General features: G+C 40.1%; 1 protein-coding gene across 3 annotated transcripts in view; it reads right to left on the reverse strand.

Moving 5' to 3' along the window:
* The window catches only part of LOC137104927 (cadherin-18), a 146,669-nt gene that overhangs the window by 25,512 nt on the left and 97,611 nt on the right, over nt 1-23,546 (reverse strand). For all 3 annotated transcript variants that reach the window (XM_067486812.1, XM_067486813.1, XM_067486811.1), the window contains 5 exons: nt 21,818-22,112; nt 17,847-17,966; nt 6,048-6,215; nt 4,487-4,674; nt 2,643-2,896 (listed from right to left, as the gene is read on the reverse strand). In XM_067486812.1, coding sequence (XP_067342913.1) covers nt 2,643-2,896; nt 4,487-4,674; nt 6,048-6,215; nt 17,847-17,966; nt 21,818-22,112 — 1,025 coding nt within the window. The remainder of the gene's footprint in view (nt 1-2,642; nt 2,897-4,486; nt 4,675-6,047; nt 6,216-17,846; nt 17,967-21,817; nt 22,113-23,546) is intronic.

Raw genomic sequence — 23,546 nt, forward strand, 5'->3', positions numbered from 1 at the left:
TAAAGGACGGAGTTGTGCTTCTGTAAAGATACACATAAGTCTGATTAACCACAGATCTCACACATTCCGAGTCTAAACAACACATCGCGCACCAAGCGAACTGACTAGTTGAGCCAACCTTGTGTCGGGAGGTGGGTGTGAGAATAGTACAACAAATACATTCACATTTGTACACATATTAACGACACAACTGAAAAACGTGCATATTTAATATTTAATGTGGAGCCTTGAGAGACATATTGAAGCATTAAATCTTCAGATGTAATTTTCTAAAATGGTGCAACAAAGAAGACGATTGTTGTGATGGTTGTAAAATTTTACACCTTACAAATCGCAAAGATGTAAGACTAAAGACTAGAATCTTTCTACAGCAAACATTTAACAATTTATCTGTTGATGTCAGTGCTAGCAAGGTCATACCAGTTGTCAAAATCAAATTATAATCAGATGTAGAGTCGTTGAGTGAGTGCGGGCCGTACATGTCTTCATGTAACGGGCGTTCAAACATATGGATGGAAAAATCTAAGCCCGCAACGGTTGTTTTCTTTTTTTTAAACTATTGTATGTTGCCGTGTACGAGCCCAGTTTCACAATAGCAGAAAAGTAAAGAAAAGCCGAACTTTATGCAAACATCTCATGACGCAGTTCATCTACAGCCGAACAACAGCCAATCAGATCAGTAATGATTCCAGCAGGGAGCGACCCAGTGTAAATGAATTTTGAATAAAGCAGAGACAAAGCGGGCCAATGCCGTCTCGATAACCTGACATACAGAGCAAGAAAAATCGCTGACAAAGTTGCTTTGTGAACTGTCTGATATCCAAAGTCACACAGGTCCATGATATCTTCGGGGGCCCATCGGTGTTATGTTCAAAGCCTATTTAATCACTGCTTTTTGCACTAGATTGCAATGCTTTCATTTATATTTGGACAAATTTGCTGAAGCATGTCAAAACTGCGGCTTAATCTTGTTTGATGGCCTTTCCCTGACATTTCAATTATTCAAAGCTAACTACTGTCTACAACAAACTGAGGACAGGGATGATTTGATTCTACACAGAACTCAATATTAACAAGGCTGGTGACGTTTCACAGTGGTTCCTGATGACTGTGATAACGTAAAGGAGCTATTTAGACGTCAGCTTCCCACCAGCCTTTGAAATGTCCCCTCAGCGCCATGTTTGTTTCATTGCATGCACGAGAAGACTCCTGATGATCAAACAGCGCCAAGCACTGATCTCTGCTGCATTCTGATGCCAACGCAGGGGGCAGTGGCAACGTGGTTTAGCTTTTTTATTTATTTTTTTATTTATTTTTTCCCTTCAAGTGGAAGTCCCGCTGCCTTTTTCTCTGTACTGTAGGAATGGACGAGGAGGAGGTGTCCCACCAGCACATCAGGGAATCTCTCTTCATATGTAAATGAACTTCTTGTTTACTACAATTCTTTCACAAAGTCTTAAGATTCTGACACAAATCAAAGAAGCACTTTTGACCCGTGTCTTCTTCCCATTTGAAACTGTGCATCATCCATCATAAATCACAGTAGAGACAGTAGTACTCATGGCACAATATGTATATTCTCTGCTTACTGTCCCTCAGCTCTGCAGCTGATGGCAGGACTTTAAACTAGATTCCTGAAACACTTCATAGCAAAAGATTGATTATTGATATTTTAGCAATACTTCATTGCATGAGGAGTTCCATGTTTACGGCTACTCCATCATTTACACCGAGGCTACAGAGCGAATTCAAATTAATACAAGCAGATGCAGAGCTGCGTGAGTGTAATGTCATCAAACGAGGTACCTGTGCAGAGCCAAACCTAAGATTAGTCCACAGCCTAAGGCTAATATCAATCTTTTTTTTTTTCCAACAGCACAGAAGCATGTGTTTCGAGTGCATACAAATGTGCTGAGCAGTTGTATTGCCTCAGGAAACTTCACAAGCTTGCAGACAAAAACAACAATTTATCTGAAGATGCCAAAAATCTGTGTATGCATATTTGAATTTTTGTTTGTTTTTTTGGGGGGGAGAAAATCTGCAGGGGCATATGTAGTATCACAGACAATTCATTTTTCAATTGTCAAATGCAAAGCAAAGACTGCTGCATGTGCTTCAAATGCATTATTTTATATGTGCATATAAAGTTTCAGATGCAGAGGTATGACATGCAGATTTGGTGGGCAAAGGCAAATAACCTCCAGTTTTATTTGTTTGTTTCTTTTGCATTTTCTCTGCGAATGCTCCTGAACTAGTTTGCCAAAATGAATCTCATTTGTCAAACCGTGTGCTTTACAGCTAATCAAACCAGATAAGACAACCAGGCTTTTTTTTTTTGTTTTTGTTTTTTTGAAACGTTGAATCCATCTGGCAGCTATGTTAATAGGAAAAAAAAAAAAACACATTTTAGTTTTTGGCAACTAATTAGCAGACAAACTGACAGAGTTATATTGGCTGCCAGTCTCAGCTGAAAGAGCGCTGAGCCTCAAAATAAGCCTCATAGTTTTTAGTCATAGTTCTAAACAAAATCCAAGTTGATCTTCAGCAATATGCAATCAATAAGACAGAACCTCTGAACATTTGTAGCCATTTTTGCAGATTGTACACGCACCACAAAGCACATGCAGGAGTTAGCCTCTTACCTAACAGGACTGTTCCTGCTGTCAGGATCTTGAGCCGTTACAGCGCCCACCTCTGTGCCACCTGGTGCATTCTCATATACGTCCATGATGTAATAATCCATAGAAAAGACAGGGGCTTCATCCACATCCCCAACTGTGATTTTAAGGGTGGCAGTGTCTTTGAAAGAACCAAGATAGGAAAAACGTGGATCCACATGTGTATTCACCCCCTCAATATGGAGAGTGTAGGTCTTCTTTCTCTCATAGTTCAGGGGCTGTTAGGAGAAGACACCATAGGAACACACGATTAGTAATAACACACTTCGTTTGGATTATGCAAGAATGCTATTTGCTGCAGGTTTTACTGGCAGGCCACAAACTCAACTGATATCAGTTTGATCACACAACGGTTTACAGTGCAAATTTTAAGTATGGACAACTACATTTGATTACGTTTCTCAAATAGACCAATATTGACTTGACGAAATCAGAACTAACTAAAGAATGAATTAGTTGTCAAAGAAATCCAATTTCTCATTGTAAACTAAATGATTTAAATCCAACACAACTACAAACACTGTAACTGTCAGACAGCTGTATTTTCAAAGCATCTCCTCCCTCATTAACCTTAACAAATCCGGTATTTTGTATCGTTTAGAACATACGCGCTTGCTTTCATTCATTTTCTTCCCTTTATCTTAATTGTAGCATTGCTGCCTTTGAAAGCCCCAGTTTGTAACAGAGTTAAAGATATGTCTTTTTAGAGTCCCGTCCTGGGGACATCGTGCCAGAAGTACACGGTCACTTTACGCCACCGTGTAGCTCGGTGTTCATGTCATACAACCATAGATTTGCAATGCAGCAAGCAGGGATGTGAAGCGAGGATAAGAAAAAGAGAGCGTAATCGAGCCAAAGAGCAGACGATATCTGGCTCCTACACACTGGCCAAAAAGAAATAAACAGCCTGTTGTCATTCAAGGGGCGTTAAAGGCGTCGCTTTGTCAAGAGCTTCTGCGTTACATGCTGACACTGAAGGTGCCCGTTTGTGCCGGTGATTGACACTGAGCTTTCGGTGTAGTCAATTAGAAACCCAGGTGCTTCAATATTTGACACCAAAATCGCTGACGTAATATAAGAAGAGAAAAGAGTCTCGTGGGGAGTTGGATAGGGCTCGTGGATGGTACAAGAAGACAGACAAGAAGATAGACTTTTCCACGGGAGACCGAGGTTCGACTCTAGTCCGAGATGTTGTTCGCTTTATTGATGATTATTAAACAATGTGGGACACTGGGTTACTGTATTAAGGAAGCACTTGTGTGCTGCTGTCACTTTTTGTGGCACAATTTGACACCTTAGGAGCATCAATATCTTGCTGTGGGATGAGAACGTGTTGAAATAAATGGATCCAACCCAAGATGCCAAGCTGGAGTTCTTGCCGTTGGACCAGGAGTAATAACCTATAAACTGTTTGCTGTGTTTGGTGCTGTTGCATTTTAGTGAAGTTTCACATTTAAACACACATGTTGACAGATGTTTAGAAATTATAGTAAACTTTCTAAATTTCACTTTGACAGGCATGTCAAGCCTCGGTGGCTGTGTAACATTGTCTGTCACGCTACTGTTACAATTCATCTTCAACGTGCCAATAAATACAATTATGCAGAGTCATATCTGTATAATCCTGTGATATTACTGCAACATTGCTGCACTTCTGATGCCTTCTTTGCCGCACTGATGTGCAAAAGTAAGTGTTAGCAACAACATGAGGACACCACCTTCAAAATGTTTACTGAATTCAAACGGTGACTGACACGTGTGATTGTTTGTTCAAAGATCAAGTTTTTGCTAAAAGAGTGTGCAACCACCTTTTTGAGGCTGATGATTCCCTCTCTCGTGTCCCTGTCTGTGGAAATGGAGAACATGTTGGCCCCCTCCGAGTTAATAATGCTGTACTTGATGTCCGCGTTGACGCCAAGGTCCTCGTCGTTGGCTTTGATTTTGCCGACCGGCTTCCCTACTTGAGCTGATTCAGGGACGTACAGCTGGTAATTTTCTGTAGATGAACATTGAGGCATATCCATTTAGAGACAGCAAAAAGAAAAAAAGAATGGTTCTCCTAAAAGGGCCTTGCTAAGCATTTCGATTCTGTCACCATTTGTTTCTGTCAGTATGTCATTAAAAATGCTCTGCAGTGCTTCGGTGGACGCCGAATGCTAAATGGAGGTTGATGCCGCTGCAGTGGAGCAGATCAAACTCTAAAGCAAGATGATTCTTCAGAAAATGTTGATGAGGTTTGAAATAGTTTATCACTGCAGCACAAAATGAAAAACTCCAAATGGAAGGGCAAATGTGCCTGATGAGGCACTTTCAAATGCCCAAAAATCCCGACTTCATCATTGCCTAAATTTATCATTAAAATAGAGAAAATTCACACTGCAAAACAGAGGGTTTTGATAAATGTTCATCTAATTTTGCTAATTATGGAAAATTTAACTGCAATATTAGACTACTGAGTTACACAATAATGAAATGTGATAAATCATACTGAGGAAGGATACATAGGGCTATGAAGGGACGCTCAGAAGCATGAATAATCAATGCATGCGTGAAACAATGATAATTAAAAACATTTTGTCCCTGCAAATACTGATATATTAAAGCTTTCTCTTTTCATTCAAGTAAAAACTATAGAGGATAATCTGCCCGTCTTTCTAATTAATGAGGACTTATTGTCTACGGTGTAAATGACGATAAAACACTTTGATTGTGCTCATTCCACTCCGGCACTGAAAATCCACCTCTTACAAACGCTTTCCAGGTAATGTAACTCTTCAGGCAGCTATGTTGAAGGTCGTCTGATCAAGGCCAGCAGTGGCTGAGAAAAGCTGATCGTTTATTTTCAGCCCCAGCTTGGCTTTAGGGTAGAACAGGAGGTAATGTATTCAAATTAGTAGTACTAACACTTTAACACTGTGTTTATCTACTGTCGTTGCAATGCTCCTTATTATAACACAAACAACTGTCTGCAGTACTGTCAGATTAGTCCAATTTTCCAACTAGATTTTTATTTTCTAACCATTTTTAATTCAGCTGATTTGACTATAATCACACCCTTCAGTTCTTTATCAGCTACTGCTTGCATCAGTCCCATATGCATTTACCACATTGATGTGTATGATAAGAACCTACTCAGTGGATTTCAATGTTACATCGCATAATAACTCTCTGAACCTACTAGTAGGTAGAACGTCACCTACTGAACAATAATTATGGGCTGATAAAAGCTGATAATGGCCGATTGAATGGATACGTCCTGATCGGGTGGTTAATTTTACTTATTGTTCTGCGGGGTAGGAAAATGTTTGCTCTGCATCGGTGATGCGACTGAACAGCTTCCTCATCGTTTGGCTTATGTTCTGTACATACTTTGGGGAAACTTGGGCGGGTTGTCATTGACGTCTGTCAGAGTGATGTTGATGGTGGTGGAGCCAGAGAGGCCTCCGACCTGGCCTGCCATGTCTTTGGCTTGGATAACAACAATGTAGTGTTCTCTGGCTTCCCGGTCCATGTTGGCTAAGGCAGTCCTGATGATTCCTGCATGGTTGGGGGAAAGCAAACCACTTGATGAACTCAAAGACTTATACTTAAGTCTCTCATGGCCCAAAAAGATTATTATTTTTTTTTATATCTGTATAAAAAAAAAACAATCAGTTTGCTTCTTTAGGCGTTGTTGACAGCTGAGTGCACAGCCACCATAAAATATAGGTCTTTTGAGCAGTATGAGAATGAGCAGTGGCAAAGCAAAACTGACAAAACCCACCATTTCAATTATGATTATAAATCACTCTTGTCAATATATTTTACTGTCACTAATGATATTTTCCTACCAGTTATGGACCACACATAAAACGCCGGATCACACTCAGACCACCATAAAAAAAAAAATTAAAAAAAGTGCTTCTTGTATCCGTGAAAGAAGAAGCGATCACATGATGTGAAGGTTAGCCTTTCCCTGACTGTCATTCTAACTAAAATGACTACACAACCTTGGATCGGGGCAGAATGCAACTTTCTAAGGCATTAACACAGCCAACGCAGCCATGAACTTTCACAATGGTAACTCAGTGATATATGACTACAGTATGAGCTTCCTATGTGGCCGGGTGGTAGGTGATTTATTGAATGTAATAGGTGCATGTCTTGCACTTCGCAATTTGTCAGTGTGCAGACTTGGTCTATATTGGTTTTGTGTGTGTATCTATATCGGTGCTAGAGGGTTAATTTGCCATCTTAGCTCCGGAAACCACATCACCACATGGAGCCTGATTCAATATGTTCCATAAGTTACATCAGTGTTGATTGTAAATGTCACTTTTCCCCAGAGCCCAGACCCTCTGGCAACCATTGAACTTATGTTCTTCTGAACTTATGAACCTTGCAATAATACATAACAGCTGACCTGGAGCGGTGAGACCTGGGAAGAAATGGCACGGCGCTGATCACGACATGAAATGGGCTTTGCTGTTGTTGCCTCCTGTTGCGAGTGGAAATCTCAACAAGCGGCATTTGATAAGATGGCTTTAGAGAATTAATCAAGGCATTACTGCCGCCTATTGAAAATGCAAAGTTTTCTGAAGTGGTTTACATTTACACAAGTAAGTGCTAATCACGTGTTTTGCATGAATTAAATCACATTCTGCTCCTCGTTTGCCTATTTTTACTCGTCTTTGTGAAGAGGCCGTGAACCAAATTTGCTTTGTGGTACATTTATACAGTCACTCCATTCCCACTGCTTACTTTCATTCCACCCTGGGAAGCAGGCTAAATATAATTAACTGCAATTAGCCCTTTTCATAATCCTAGCTGATGTGCATACGTAGGTTTTGTCTTGCAGGCAAAAGATCACTCTCAATATTATTAGTGCTTCATGTCTTGTACAAGGCCATTGTTGCATCTCTGTCCCAAATTAAATAAGTCTCACAAAATAAAAAAATACAGAAATAAACATAACTATACAACATTATGCAGGTGCAAGGACAATAAATGCAGGGTTGTTAGTGTTTTGCGATTGACTGTTGCTTTGATTTACTCTTACCACAGTCATTTTCAGCCACAGCGGGCAGCCGTTCTCAACAACAACAAAAAAACATGATATGCTCCATCCCCTCCACCAAATGACAAATAGAAAAGCTACACAACACAGTGTAGTATTCAGAAGCCAAAGAGGCTAATGTTTTTCTCAAGAGTTACTTTTAAAACCAGAGCTAAAAGGAAAGAAATTACCAGACAATGCCAGTCAATTATTTCAACACACTTCCCCATTGAACTGAAGGAGAAAGTGTCTTCAATTATTATTTCTGACTCGTACACTGCGCTGATGAAGGTGCTAAACACAAACAAACTGCAAACTGCAGACCGCATCAGCTTGAATATAAATAAAAACAAGATTAGCTATTGCTATTGTTATTTGTGCCAAAACTGATCTCATCTCTGATCTCTGGTCTTATGTTGCAGTTTGCATAAAACTGTATTAAACAAAATAGTAGAAATTAAAAGTGCATTTGCATTTTCTAAAATGTGTTTGAAGTACGTCGTTAAACAATAACTCAGATGATTGACTGAGTAAATTATCATTTGAAAAAATTATTCATTTAGTGCTCAGCTGCCAGTTCAAACTCTATCTGCCTGAATTTAGCAAAAACACATTTTAGATTAAATTAATGCAGTTATGTGACTTCCCACTTTCACCAACGAGGCAGCACTGGCTTTGTTATACAATAGGTCATTTCCTCTGGCTTTCTTCAGGACTCTATAGACAGAAACTAATCCACTTGCCTCAGGCAGAATAATCATTAAAAGTGGGTCAAGGAGCCAGGCAGCTAACAGTATTAAGATCCAAAGGGATCTAAGGTTATACATCATCTGTCACACTGAGCTGTTAGGGAGCTTCCATAGACTGCAAGAAAATCGGGACTCATCAGCAGTCAATCAACAAAAAGGCAAAACATAAAATAAGCTGTGATGATAGATCAGGATACAATTGTAATATCAAAGCTGTCAACCATCCATCCATCATCTGTAACCACTTATCCTGTTTAGGCTCGCAGAGGAACTGGAGCCAATAACAGCTGTCACCGTGCAAGAAGTGGGGTCCACCCGAGAGAGGTCGCCAAACTATCTGAGGGGCCAACACAGACAGACCCAGACACACTTGCTTTTACACCTATGGCCAATTTAAAGTCACCAATCAACCTGGAGGAAACCAACGCAGAAAGGGATTCAAAACGTGGACCTTCAAGCTCTGAGCCGGCAGTGCTAACCACTCCACCACCGTGCTCCACCAAAGCTGTCATAGGAAACTATAGCAAAAAACTTCTATAAGCAGAAGTTGCACAGAGAATGGAGGTTCCGCTGGGGAAAAAAAAAAAAAAAAAGCTTTGGAGTGTTGACCTAATGTCAGATGATTTTGTAATCACCACTCTGTAACCTTTAAAAAATATAAACTTGACAAGGTGATGAGGTCTCTATGAATGAGCTGTGAATAGAGTTTCTACTGCTGCGCCCACTGTGGTATGAATAAAGTCCAAGCTATTGATTCATTCTGTTCATATTTCTCTAGTGGTTGATGCTTCGAGACTTTTTCCATAAAAAAAAATAAAAAAAGGACAGAATCAGTTGGCTGGTTAAGAAAGAGTTTTTCACTGTGAAATGTCACAGTACACAGCCTGTCCTCCACTTCAGGACTACACAGAAAGGCTGCTGCTTGGATGTTGAGAGGCAAAGTAAAACTGGGTTTAGCCATTCTTTTTGTGAGTACTTTCCACCATGTCACAGTGGTCCTGACAGGTGCTATGTTGTTATTTCGTGTGCATTAGTTCTGCTTGCAAAAAAAATTAAAACAAACATCTGATAAGTGGAGCTGCAAACTAGACAGGCATGTGTTACAGGGCTTATGTCCAAGAGACATCAAAGCAAATAATTATATCCTTTCACTGGCAGGTAGGTCTCTCTTTGACACAGGGTAAAAATACTTTGTAACAACTCCATCTGCACATAGCTTCTTCTGCACCTTTTAATTATTTGATATTAGAGTTAATTATTCATTTATAAATAATAATCGTCAGGTTTACCTGTAAGTTGTTGGCAAATTATACTTTGATACATAAGGATGAATTATGGAATTATTCCAAAGAGGCGCAAAATGGCTTAAAACAAACAAAAATATAATAAATAGATACAAAAGACCAGAAAGAAATGTACAACAGCCCCAAAATGATGCAAAAAGACAAATAAAATAATACAAATATTCAAGGGGCTGAAACTTTCCAAAGACTCATAAAGACATTAAATAAAGACATCAAATGCACACAACTGCAAAAGAAAAAGATACATTTCCACAAGCAGAATAAAACAAACCAAAAGGGAAAAAGAGTGTGAGGCCTTTTCCCCTTCTGTGGCCAGAGGCCCATTTCCTCAGGTACATTCATGCCTTTCAAAGCAGACAGTGACGGATCGTGGTTGTGTGTGAACTCTGACCGAGTTGATGGGACAGATTACAGATTACTCCTCTGCCGTCGCATCCATGTAAGAAATGCTATAACTACCAGTTGAACGCACAAGCTTCACTGTGTATAATAAACACCAGTGTCTGGGGACCATACTGACATTTCAGATCTGTAAATATGGGAACATGTGCCCATGAACAGACAAATTAAAGCTCTAAATTGTGCATTCGATCATCAGCTGGCAGCTTCACATTTTCAAACCTTAAAAATTCCCCACAAACAATCAGAAAACCTTGGTGTTTTTTTTTTTTTTTTTTTTTTTAACCCGGCTAGCTGGAAAAAAAACCCACACAATGTTTGTCCTTAATGCTTCCACAGACGATGCCCGTAAACTCATCATTTTCAACAAAACCGTTTTCAATGATCAAAACACACTGTTCTTTTCAAAAGGTCTCACACCAGAGCTGCTGCCGTCCTCTGTTTCAAAACTAATCAAAGTGCTTGCAGCCACTTTTTGCTAATGATGCACGCTCTGCAAACTCTATTGCAAGTCTTTTGTCATTAACTAGAGTCTTAGCATTACTTAACATGGGGTCCTTGAGACACACAGACCTTGGCAAGTGGCCACACTTCCCATTAAAACAACAGTAAGACAGACGATCTGACCTTTCAAGTCTCTTATTACCCTTTAACTCATGGAGGTGCATCGCTCCCGAGCAATATTTCACAGTTGTGGGTTAGAAACAATGAGCACACGCTCAGTAGAGGAAGTGGAGGTTTTTTTTTTTTTTTTTTTGCTTTTGGGAGTTCCAGCATTTTCCACAGCAGTAAGGAGAATCGGTTGTCAAGCATCTGCCATCCACCAAACAAAAGAGAAGCCCTGCTGTGTCTGACCATTCAGGAACAAAGTAAATGCTCATAAGGAAGACAGATTAGTGATGACTTGGGAATATGTGGCCCCATCGCTCCGCTGTAGCCACTCCACAAATAACATTCTTTACCAATACAGAAGAGGCCACGGGGGCATCAGTGCAAGCACCTGAAAAGTATGTCAGCACTTTGACGTGAAGATAGCACCCGAAAACTCCCTTTCCTGACCAATCTTGTGCTGTAACACCTCAGATAGACTTGGCTAAATCTCAATGGAGCTCGTCAGTTAATTTAGAAAATAATTGAGAAAGAGCCGACTTCCTTGAACCTGGGCCCATTTGACACAGTGAGGTGGTTGGCCTTTTCCTCAACCTCCCCAGTCTATTAGAGTTGATACCATCACACTATCCAGCTTTTTGTCTGGCTGGAAACTTCTAAAAGAGGACAATCTCCTGGGTGAACAAAAAGGATTATAGGAGATTACTAAAGAGCTCTTCAGTTTCCAGCTTCAGGAATCTCGGGCTTTGGTCCAATACAATGTTGTCCCCGTGTGCCTGCACTCTTAATAGTATTTCAGGAGAAACGATAGATTGCATTGACAAAAGTAACTGTAGTAATCAGAAATGATAACAGCACACGTTGACTTTATACTTTACAAAATGTGCTGTATTCATTTATTAAAGCATATGCAGTAAATAATAGAGAAGAGGAAGTTCACAACGACAGTCTGACAGATTTTTCCTTGATCCAACCAGAGGTAAGTCTTAATCCACAAACTGCAAAAACATCTTGATCTGTGTCAGCTCCTTCAATAAACTCAAACACTCCCAAATCCCACATCAGCAGAGAAATTAGCCTATTTAGGGCACCGCAGGGACTTTGGGGTTGTGCAGTGTGCTGCGCCTTTGCACATGTGCGGGCAAGTACAGATGTGAGGTTGGGGTTGGTGGGAGGCGTTCGGCTATGCGAATCGAGAGGAACAACCTTGATGTCCCTGCGGGTGGGTGACAGATGCACAGCAGTGATGGGAAAGACAGGAGTTACGACCCGAGTCTAAAAAGGATAAATGCAGCCGCCGTCTAAGATGTACTTTTGCTGAGGTACAAAAAGCCCTTATTAAATCTGCTGGCTTGCAGTTTTCAGATGTACAATCCACATAATCAAGTAAATCGCAGTGAATATTTGGAACCTGGTTATTATCTTCACCAGACCAGTTATACTTCCTATATTTCTTCCGTGTGACGGAGCTTTCCCCGGAGCACACCTGTCAAATGTACATCCAGGTACCATATTTAACTTGTGATCCCGTGTTATTTTCATTCAAGCGAGCAGAGGTTCAGGCTGTCTGCCGACATAATACCCTGTTGTCCTTGTACATCTGCTTTTGTTTTTGACCAAAATCCCCAGACTAACAGGAGCAGCAGGCAGGGAGATTGAGGGACCACCTATGAGGGCACCTTGGGAAGATTTGTGGCTGTTGTTAGAAACCTTCGATTTTACCAAACCTTGGTCAAAGTCCAGCTTTTTTTGTCGTCGTTGTTGTTAATTGCAACACTTTCACATCTTGGCCTGAGTCTCACAATCTAAAGCTAAATAAGTCACAGCTGATGATGAAGATGACACAGTCTCATGTCGGCTCATGATGAATATACAGCCAGTTAGCTTAGCTTGTAATTGTTCAAATGTCGCAAAGATCACGACCATAAAACACACTGTTTTCTCCATACACAGATACTTGCAACCTGGGTTAGTTTATTCATCTGTGCCCTGGACCTATGATGTCATCCGAAAAATTAAGGATTAGTAGCATAGCTTTGCATAAAGGCATAATGGTGGAAGATAATGTAGCAGTATTTTATTATATTTGCGCATATATTAAAACATCTTAAATCAACTTAAATCTCCAAATAATTATGTTTCTACAACTGAAGTGCAAATACATTTTTGTTGCCGCATAATGGCAAATGATTCTATTTTATATTATTATAATGAGCATCTGTGAGCATCATTGGGGAGAAATATTAAGCACTTGAAGTCACTCTACACACAAGGTTCTGATTTAACTTTAATCTTTCTCTAACCTTAACTAAATGGCCTTTGTTGCCTAAACCCAACAACACATTCGGGACTCTGTTGATGAACTTTCCTGTCTGTGTACGTCTTCCATCCATCCCATTGTGAAAGGCTTTCCACTATTAAAAGGCAGCACTTCATTTACTCAAAACATGTTTTACACCACAATATAATCACATTAGCTACAAAAGGTGCCATAGGTTTAGGGGGTAGAGCAAGTTGTCCACTAAAAAATGTATTGTTTAATCCCCAGATTCTCTTGGTTTTTATTTTATTTATTGTTACTTTTTTAAAATAATTTGCACTGTCAGCAATCCTCGTATAGACACTGAAACCAGTAATCTCCACTCATGGTCAACTTCAGTTTGCAACCTGGGTTAGCTTATTCATCCCTGCCATGGACCTTTGTTGTCGCCAAAAAAAACCCCATTGAAAACCCCTCACCCAGGTGACATTTTTCTTCATTTCAAAATGCTCGGTTGATAACTTTTCTTTCAAAAAATTTTGAAATCTTGTCTCAAATTGTCTCGACCTAAACAGACAGACAAGCTAATCCAGGCTGCAGATACTATTAGTTTAGACAAGGGCTGAAGATATCCTTTCAACAAGCGATATTGGGGGGCTTTGAGTTGTTTTTTTACCACAGCAACAGCTGAGCCTTCTCATACTAAGCCACACTATGTTTCTATAGAAGTTCTAATATCTATATTCTCCAAGCTATTTAGTCTGTTTAAACAGTCACTTTAAATCCATCTAGGTTTTCACAAATAAATTCCTGTTTTATGGGTTTACAAGCTGAACCTAATTCTTCACTGCTGTCTCCAAATGCAGTAATCCCAGCTGGGAGTGTGTGTGTGTGTGTGTGGGGGGGGGGGGGGTATTATGTCGGCAGACTGAATACGTGACAATCAGTGGCTTCCATTGGTGTTGTATAGTACAAAGTTGCTGTGTCTCACTAAGTAATAAGGGGACTACCTAGGCACCTCTTAATACCATTTCACTGTGCTTTGTGAAATCACAGTCACCATCTCATTTTGAATTTGCACATATTTGCCTATGATTTGCTTTGCTTAAATGTGACTTTATTTGTTTCCTACCTATTGTGACTTCCGTTTAAATTCTGATGAATGGTTTTAACCCACCAGCTCTTGTTACTTATCTGTCCCCGACTGAAGACACCTGTTTTTGTAAAAGAACTAAGACGAGCTGTTATATTTCATCTTAACACTCGCTCTCTTAGAAATGAGTCACAGAATCATTGCAGTACGCTGTTTCTAACTCTCTGTGCTAACACAGTGGATAAGGGGAAGTACAGCTTCCATCGCTCATGAGCAACAGCCTTATTAACTGTCCAAATGTCAAAGAAATATTTGTGTGTCTTTTTACAAACAACTTTGAAAAAATTACTCATGTGAAAGATTTGTAAGGCATACAAAATATGTTGGAAAGTCAAATTAGAGCAAAAGCTGCCACATTTGTTTTCTTCTGCCCCCATTTTTTCCCTCAGGCCTCCCATTATTATCAGATGTAACCGTAATATTTCTGTCTCTACAAAGTCTGTGTTGTGCTCATTTATTTCTTTTTCAACGTAAATCTAATTCTAAATTCCTATCTCTCCTATTTTGCATGCTACATAACACCGTCATAGCTGCATCAATTACAATTTTACATCCATGATTGAATCTTATTTCCAGTGGAGACAAGTAGCTGCCTTAATGTCATTCTCTTAGTTAATTAGTGAGTTAAGAAGTATGAACTCTGTCATTTTGTACTGAGCTATTACCATGTCTGTCTTAGTTATCTGACTGTGAAGTGGAACTTGGCTCCCATTTGCTAAAATATTTACAAGAGACCGGTGGTTCACTGGCAATTTTTAGATGTGTAACTGTGTTCATTAACCTTTTTGAGGAGTCATTGTTGAATGATGTCGAGTTACAAATTAGGCTTTAAGTGAGATCTTGTAAATATTCATCAAAAAGTCCACACTGGGAAATGGATGGTGGCAGCTTCATGGGTTATTTTAGAATGAGTCAGGAACAGTTTGGCAATCTACTTCTTAATTCGTATGACTGGACAATGTTTAGAAAGAAAAAAAAAGTCGCAAATGACGTTTGGCACTTTTGTTTCAATCCAATATTTTTCAACCGTAGGCTTTCGGGCCACTCTTGCAAAAATAGGTGGTACGCAGAGTGGAAGAATGTGAGGTGCAGCGGGCAAAATGCTGCAGTCTCATGGAAAACAGTTATAACAAGTCTGTGCAGGCTGCTAATTCAGGGCTTAACTTGGCATGCTGTCGGCAAATGGTCTCAGCGTTACAGAAACAAATCATAGCAATTACAGTACCAAAGTACAGTTTATTAGGTATTAGTAATATAGCTTTGCGATAAGGCATGCAGGTGTAACGTAATATAGCAGTATGTGTGACAGTTTGATTATGCACATGCATCTAGGATGCAGTATTTTATTGTATTAGCACATATCTTAACATAAAATATAGTCAGTTTTATGTTATGTAATGCGCCCTACAAAAAAGTATTTGTACGTGTATTTTAAGTGTCTACAGACATTGTTTGGAGTTTGGGTTGATTTAAGCTATATTATGATAATGAGCATATGCTGATCTAAATGTCAATGGTCAGTCGTAAATACATTGATGTTAAACTTATTTTGAAACCACAGTCTTTCTCCAACATTAACCAAAGGGCCTTTGATGCCTAAACCCAACAACACACACAAGACTCCCCTGAGTGTCCGTCCTCCATCCACCCCACACACCTCCATGTAGGTTGCTTTATGTATATAAAAGGTAGCATCTCATTTGTTAAAAAAAGGTACCTGTTGATCAGTAAGTAGAGCAGGTTGCCCACAAGGAGCCGTGGTTTGATCCCCAACTTCTCCTGTTCAAGTCTAATTGCCTTTAGACAAGGCAAAATTCTTCACGGGATTAATAAAGTCATACATTTGTGATTTTCTAGAGTTAAAATAATATTATATACTAGTAACATAACATAATACAATTGTCAAGGGGGTTTATCACTTCAGTTGCTGGTATTCTGGTAGCGAAAGGTGGAACTGATAAAACCACTCCCTTTGTTTCAGGCTGAGGATTTGGGTCAAGCCCGAGACAGTCCTCTGAGGATTCCTTCAATGCCATATGTCCTGGCCAAATGCTACCATTACCCTTTGTCCTTCAGCGCTCTTTCCTTCCACCTCCTGGGTCTTGTAAAATCTGTCACTGCTGCACCAGGCCACCAGACCAAGGTCAAATAGGAAGTGGTAGCTTTGTCCGCGTGTATGTGCTTGGATGTGTGTTTTCTTTTTAATCCTCCTCCCCCATGACTGTGTCTGTACACTTTAAAGCATAGTGTGAGCCAGGTACATGTGGATATGAGGAGGTGTAAGCAAGCGAATCCACTGTGAGACAGATGCAGGAGCAGCTTCAGCTCCCTAGTGTGGTGCTCAAATGTGGACGCATGCCAACACAACTGCTTTAGGACTTGGGCTGAGCATATTAAAGATCACATGCAAACACAACTTCCTCTACGTGCACACTTCCCACTGACCGCTGGAGTTCCTTGTCCTAATTTAAGGGGGGGAGAGTGGTTTGCCAGTGGCGAAAACAACAGCCGACTTGTATTTTTTAAAAAAAGATGTGTGGGTGGAATAGTGCTGTGCAGGGAGTGCAGCTGGCCAGGCCTTCGATCATGTCCCTACTCCTCTGCCTGCTCTACGCTGCATTGCAATGCAGACAAGGAGCAGAGGCAGCTCAAGCAAAACAAGCCATCTGACGTGTCCAAAAGCACGCTGCACAGAAGGAATAACACCTTTATGACTCAAAAGCATGATTTAAAATACGCTTCATTTATAGTAAGAGCTGGTTGATGGAATCAAATGTGGCATCACGTGAAAAAAGTCCAGTTTGCATTCAAGCAAATTGGCATTGCCTCCGCCTCACCACACTGCTGTGAAAATTGGCCCATCAATTCCTAGCGCCTTTTCCCTCGAGGTGAAGTCAAAATATTCAGCAATTCATTTGTGTTGCTCATTCAGCAAAGACTTCATGTTTTACATGGGTGGTATGGTCTCAAAGGGGCCAATAGTCGTTCCAGGCAGCAATGAATCAATTCATAAAAGTGGATTTGTGTTCATGTTAACCGGCAGCAGCGGCAGCAGTGGAGGGAAGCTTGCAAAACTTCAAAACCAAATGTGTATTTACACCGTGTTTTGTGAGACAAAGAAAGATCAGATGCAAACAGACAAGCACAACAACACGTTTTCCACCTCCTATAAGAGTTTTGCACTCTGAAAGGTCTATTAACATTTCATAGATCTCGCAGAGGCCTCTCAGACAAAAGATGGATTTTGAAAACACTGAGTACCACCTTTCTAAAAGTAGGAAACAATGGCTTCTAAAGTCATCTCTACAAATGTCTCCTTTGACCCCCGAGGAGTTAGTTATGGCCCACAGAGAGCGAATTGCGTGCTCAACAATATAGCAGTTGTATGAGTGGTCCATAACTCTACTGTGGCTGCTTTTTATGATGTCGGACGTGCTGCAATAACAGAACAAGATGTTCACTCGAGAAGCATCTGGTTTTCACACTGTGACAAACACACACACACACACACACACACACACATTGCTTTAGGAGATCAAAATACAGATTATAACAAAGCTATTACTCACATTTATATTTAGTGTTACCACGCCTGCTAGAGCGTGGGTGCTTTCTTTTTATCTAAGCATTTTTTCCCCAAGCATGCAATAATACCACACCTGTTTTCGGGTCGACGGAGAAATATGGCTGTCCTTGGAGAATACTGTAGACTATTTTGGCACTATTTCCATAGGTGGGGTCATCAGCGTCGGTCGCTGTGACTTGCAACACGGATGTGCCTAAAAAAAAAAAACGAACACAGCAAAAATGACTTGGCTGATAATTACTGTCTCTCTCAGAGGTTTTCAACGGTTAATCCAAGTTCATCAATGCGTTTTGATTGTCTGGCTGTTGAAAATCTCCTAGCAACCACGAGCGGTGTCTTCGAATCCTTGGGGGAGAGCGACGGTGGACAAAATCTGGAAATATGAGAGCGGAGCTACAGGCAGAAATGCATGCATTCAATAAGATACACAGACAGAGTCACCTCATTTAACCCAAAGAAACCACTTTTTAAAGATGACAAAAACAGAGATGAATGATTTGAACACTTCCACAGATGGCTCATTATTTACACTATTATTTAAAAATCCTGTGTAAACGCCAGGGTGGATTGCAGTGGTGCATTACAGTGCATTACAGGGTTCATTAACCCATTATAATTACATGGTGAGTGCACCACAAGCTCCTATAGGTAAGTAGGGATCATAGTACAGTTGTTTGTACTATGACATATGAGCATCTTCTGGACACTTGCACTGTTGTTTTCCTGTGGGTATTACAATGCACGAAAGCACATTAAACTCACTTCACTGCGTCCCACTGGATATTTCCTTCGTTTTTCATGGAAAACTAAAGGAGCAAAGCAAGATGCCAACCACAAAGAGCCATGTTCACCACAGTGTGCGCTGAATCTCTGTCAACCAAACAGCTCTGGGAATTACTTGGACTTAATTCTGGGACAGCTTTGAAAGCTGAGCTCGATCCAAATCATCTGTCTGGGAAAAGAGTACAGTCCATAATTTAATTGATGAACATACTGTGGAATCGTTCTGCGTAAATGTCTTAAGTAGAGTGAATGTGCACATCTGACCACATCCGATTCATGTTTGTCCATGAATCTGATTACACCATGTTCCATACAAAGCCCAGCAGAAATCTCTTGAAAAATGCTTTAAATAATTTAAATAGAGATATGCTCATATGTTTATCTTAATTGTGGGGAGGTGCTGCCCATAACTTCCAATAACACACACACACTCAAAAACAGCATTGGCAGCAGTGTAGAAATATATATCCTTCTAAAATGTTCTCAACTCTCAAATGAGGCTCAACTATTTCTCCTCGATTAGTACGGTCCTCAGCAGTCTTGTTCTCAGCAGGATGTGAACGGCTGTGCAGAAAACACCACAGCACTGGCTGAAGTTGCCACAGTAGCTTTAATTGTATTATTCTATAGTTTTGTTTCAAGGTTCAAGGTTTTATAATAAAGAGTCTGATACAGGTTTAACCCATGAAGCCAAGACTGTTTTGGAGCCATGTATTTAAATATTTTGCAGATTGGGACATCTTGTAATATATTTGGATTAATTCCTTACAGGTTCTTTTTCGACATTACCAATATTGCAGAGAAGAGCAGAATCCATCAATACATACTGAGTATGATACAAGTTCATCATGAAACTTCCTAAATTTCCAGAAGCCCATAAAAGTTTTGAAAGTGCTAACATCCTGCAGTAGGAACAGCAGGTGCAAGATACTAGGAAATTACTTCTGATTTTATTGCATTTTTTTTGCCCCCCAAAATTATGAAATCTTCACTTTGCTCGACATATACAGATCCATTAAGAACCCAGTCACATTCTGTATCCCATTTTTACATCCACTTTCATCATTTCCTTTAGGTTAGAAGCCATCTATCTCTGCTGGACTCACTGGACCCCTTACCACAACCACACGACTATAATGCACTTCTAAAAGATCAAGGTTGGTGCCAGAAACTGGATTTCAAGCACCGAGGTCTCTTCATCCTTCCTCCTTGTGTGTCGAGGGTCTTGTGCCATATATTTCCTCCCCACTTTAATTTAGTCATGAAATGAGATGATAATGAAGCTGAAGCTGGTTAGCAAGATGTTAGTTGATATAAGAAAAGATGTCAAGGCACAAGGGAACGGTCAGAGAGATCTGCCATCGGATACTGAAACTGATTAGTAATGTGGAAGTAAAACAAAATTAGCAGTAAGTACATTGAAAGAAAAAAATATTTGACATGACAAAGGCAAAAGAGGTCAAACCTTCATTGAAACTATTAAAAACAGATTTTCCCAGTTGAGAAATGGTTTGACAAGTAGGCAGAATCACTATCTCCAACATGTCCATTAGGAACATTCCAACTGGCAGAGATGCAATAGTTGGAAACTGATACTCCTTTCAGCTAGAAGTAAAAAAAAAAAAAAAAAAAAAAGAAGTCATGATTATAAGATTGAATGGGAGGTATGGCTTGTACCTGGCTTGTGTCCAGCTAATCAATTTAGACAGGAAAAAAGAACATCACAACCAATTAGCTGCCACACTCACAGACAGCCCCCTTCTTGCATTTGGGAGCACCAGTATTGACAAATGCTGGGGGATTAGTGCTCTGGAGTGTGAGGACAGTTGATTGTTACAGGCGATTTGACGCCACAGACGCCGAACCGAAAAAAAATTACTTTAATGGACATGAGCGAAAGAGGAGGCGAGGGAAAGGAAAAAAAAAAAAAAAGGCTAATTATTTTCCCCTTCACAGTCCTTGATTTTCTCCCCTGGGTCATCAATGATTGATTCCTTTTTGTGCAGCCCGTGATGAAGTTTGCAGCAAATATTGAAACTTTGAAGTTTGTAGTCTCGTTAGAGCTAAATGAAAGATGCCAATACACAGATTAGTGCCAGCAAGTATATATTTCCATTACCTTATTACACACTCATTTAGAGCTAAAGATTATAGCAACTCCGTTATCTAATAATCAAAATCAGTTTAATACCAGCAGCACCTTTATCTAAGAGAAACTAAGCCTAAACATGTAAACATGTAATATTCGGGAGCGCAGCACTCAGATCTGACTGAAGTGTGTCAGGTCTATTTGATCATGAATATTTATGAATGTACCCAAGGAAATATTGACTGTTTTACAAAGAGGGTGCCTACGGGTCTATTGGGGGTTTGCATATTAAATCGCTTTTGCACATAAACTGATGAATCTGTTTGTTTCCTTTATGCGACGGACAAATATATATATTTTTTTTTTTTCCAGCTGTCAGTGCCACAGATTTCATTTTATATTTGAAGCAAAATCCCCCTGACAGCAGTTTGGACACTATTTGGACAACCTGCATATGGTTTAAAGGAGTGCTATGAAAAAAAGAAAAAAAAAAAAAAGACTTTTGAGCCATTGTGCTGTGAAGCAGAATCCAGCGGACTGAGAAAAGTGTGGCTTTTGTTCACCCGAGCTAAAAACAGAACACTAGAATAAAGAAATAAAAAATAGATGTTTGCCACATGATGCTGGGCATACGAGGAGCAGCTGTCTCAGAGGAGGTGGGTAGAGGCTTTTCTTTCCGCCATGATGTGGAGGACTCCACGCTCTCGATGGCAGGGATTGCTCTGCTGCGGAGGCACAATTGAATGCTTTCTAAAGACATGCCCACATGGGGAAAGCATCACAGCAAACCAGAAAACCAAGATAAAAAGGAGGACTCAGCTGCCTTATAGAAGATCAAACTTTGTGGAGAACATGATCACGCAGAGGAAAAACTACAATGCTGCATAGGGTGATATCATACAAATGATTGAGTGTGGCTCTACATACTAATACCTTCTTTTAAAGAGAAGTGTTTGGTCCTAGAATGTAAAGTCAAACTTTGCCATAATATTTTTATTATACCACAGGGATAAAAGGGATTATAAGCATGTAGAGTGTCTAAAAAGCAGCAAAATAACCACTGAAGTTCAGACACTTTTCTCATCTATCAACCCAGTCAAACAAAGGCTAACCGCTGCTCTCAGTGCGGAGCAAACATTTGGGCGTCCAGTTTATTCCGTAGCACTACTCACCCACTTCAGACATCTCAGGCACCGTAGCTACAAAGGGTCCATCTGGAAACTTGGGTGCATTGTCATTGATGTCTTGTACTTTGATGATGAATTCCGACTTTGGTTCCAGGGCCTCCTCTGTGTTGCGGTCCAAGGCTTGTGCGTGCAGGACATAATGCGCTTTTCTTTCCCGATCCAGGCTCTTAGTGGCATGAATATCTCCCGTCACTTCGTCGATGACAAATATAGTCCCAGCTCCTTCCCCGCTCAGAATGTACCTGACTGATCCGTCGCCTTTATCTGAGTTTGAATGAAGCTGCAAGAAAAACCAGACAGAGGGTGTGTTAATCCAGAGAGGAGGATGTTGCCAAATCACTTCTTAGGCTTGTTTTTGATTCACGGTTGTAAAATTTTACAATCGTCACAGTGTACTGGAGCCGAATAGCGGGAGGACGGATGCAGGAAGAGGGACTTTGACTACCGAGGTGCAGTGTAGAAACAAATGGTTTCTTTTATGATTTGCCAACTGACCAACTTAAATTACTAGTAATCAAAGTCATCAGTGGATTTATTAAGAAAGTTTGTGAAAATGATCAATAGTTGCAACCCTAGTCATGGTTCTAGGCTGGATAACAGTGGCCTATGACGTAAGCTAGATAACCAAACTTCACAGAGCTTAGTTAAAAGGCACAAAATGTCCGTAAAGACATGCAAAAAGAGACAGGAAATGACCAGAGTCTGTCTATGAAAAGACTGGTGAAATAAAGGCCTTTTATACTGAACCAACCCATTTTATATTTCTGTAACCTTTTCAGAATTGTTTCCCTGCAGGTTGGTCCTCAGTCCACGTTCCAGCTTAAGGACACTGCCAACTCAGACATCATATTATTCAATATTCCGCTGGGAAAAAAAACAAAGTTTGGGGGAGAAACCTTACAAGACAAGAAGATGGGAGAGCGCTGCCTTTTATCTCACCAGGAGAGCGAGGAATAAGGAAAAACTGAGCCATTTGTTCACCCATAATTGATACCAAGAAGATTAAGAGTTTCAGGCCAATTACTCAGCTGTGTCGCAGTTTTGAACGTCATAAATAGACTTTACAATAGCTCTGTGTTTTTATGCCCGGGCACCATGGCAACACTATCTAAACAAGTTTATTTTCAGCCGTGCATTCAATATGTTAAGAAACAATTTGCTGTTTTTCCTTAAGTAAATGTCACAGCTGAACATGACTAGTGGTATTTTTTCATTTATCATTTGTAGATGCACATCAAAGGGCCGTGAACATATTCTTTGAACTACAAATCCCAACTCAGTCTTGTTCCAAACAAGATTTGTTCGTGTCTTTTGAGAACGTAATATACATTTGCAGCAATTACATTACTTACTCTGTGATTGCATGGCGACAACATCTTGCTCTTTTCCCTATTACTACATTTACATATGATCTAGATAAGCATTGGTATTATAAAGAGCTGCACTGATACAAGAGGAGACAAAATCAAATAAAAATGAAAACAGACTTGAATAGATTTGAAGTGTTACTTCACAATTACCGTCTGCCAATTAGCGATGCCTGGCACTTAGCACTTTTCACAAAAACAAACTACTAACACAACTCCACACAAGCCAAACATCCGTGTCTACTTGCAGGTGCATCAGTCAGTTGACTACTGATAGTTCTTGTCTAATGTAACTCATCTTCTAAGCGTAGATGTTCTAAGTGATGAGGAATTTTCTACAGCATCTT

The sequence above is a fragment of the Channa argus genome, chromosome 19 (assembly GCF_033026475.1).
Source record: "Channa argus isolate prfri chromosome 19, Channa argus male v1.0, whole genome shotgun sequence".
Lineage (NCBI taxonomy): Eukaryota > Metazoa > Chordata > Actinopteri > Anabantiformes > Channidae > Channa > Channa argus.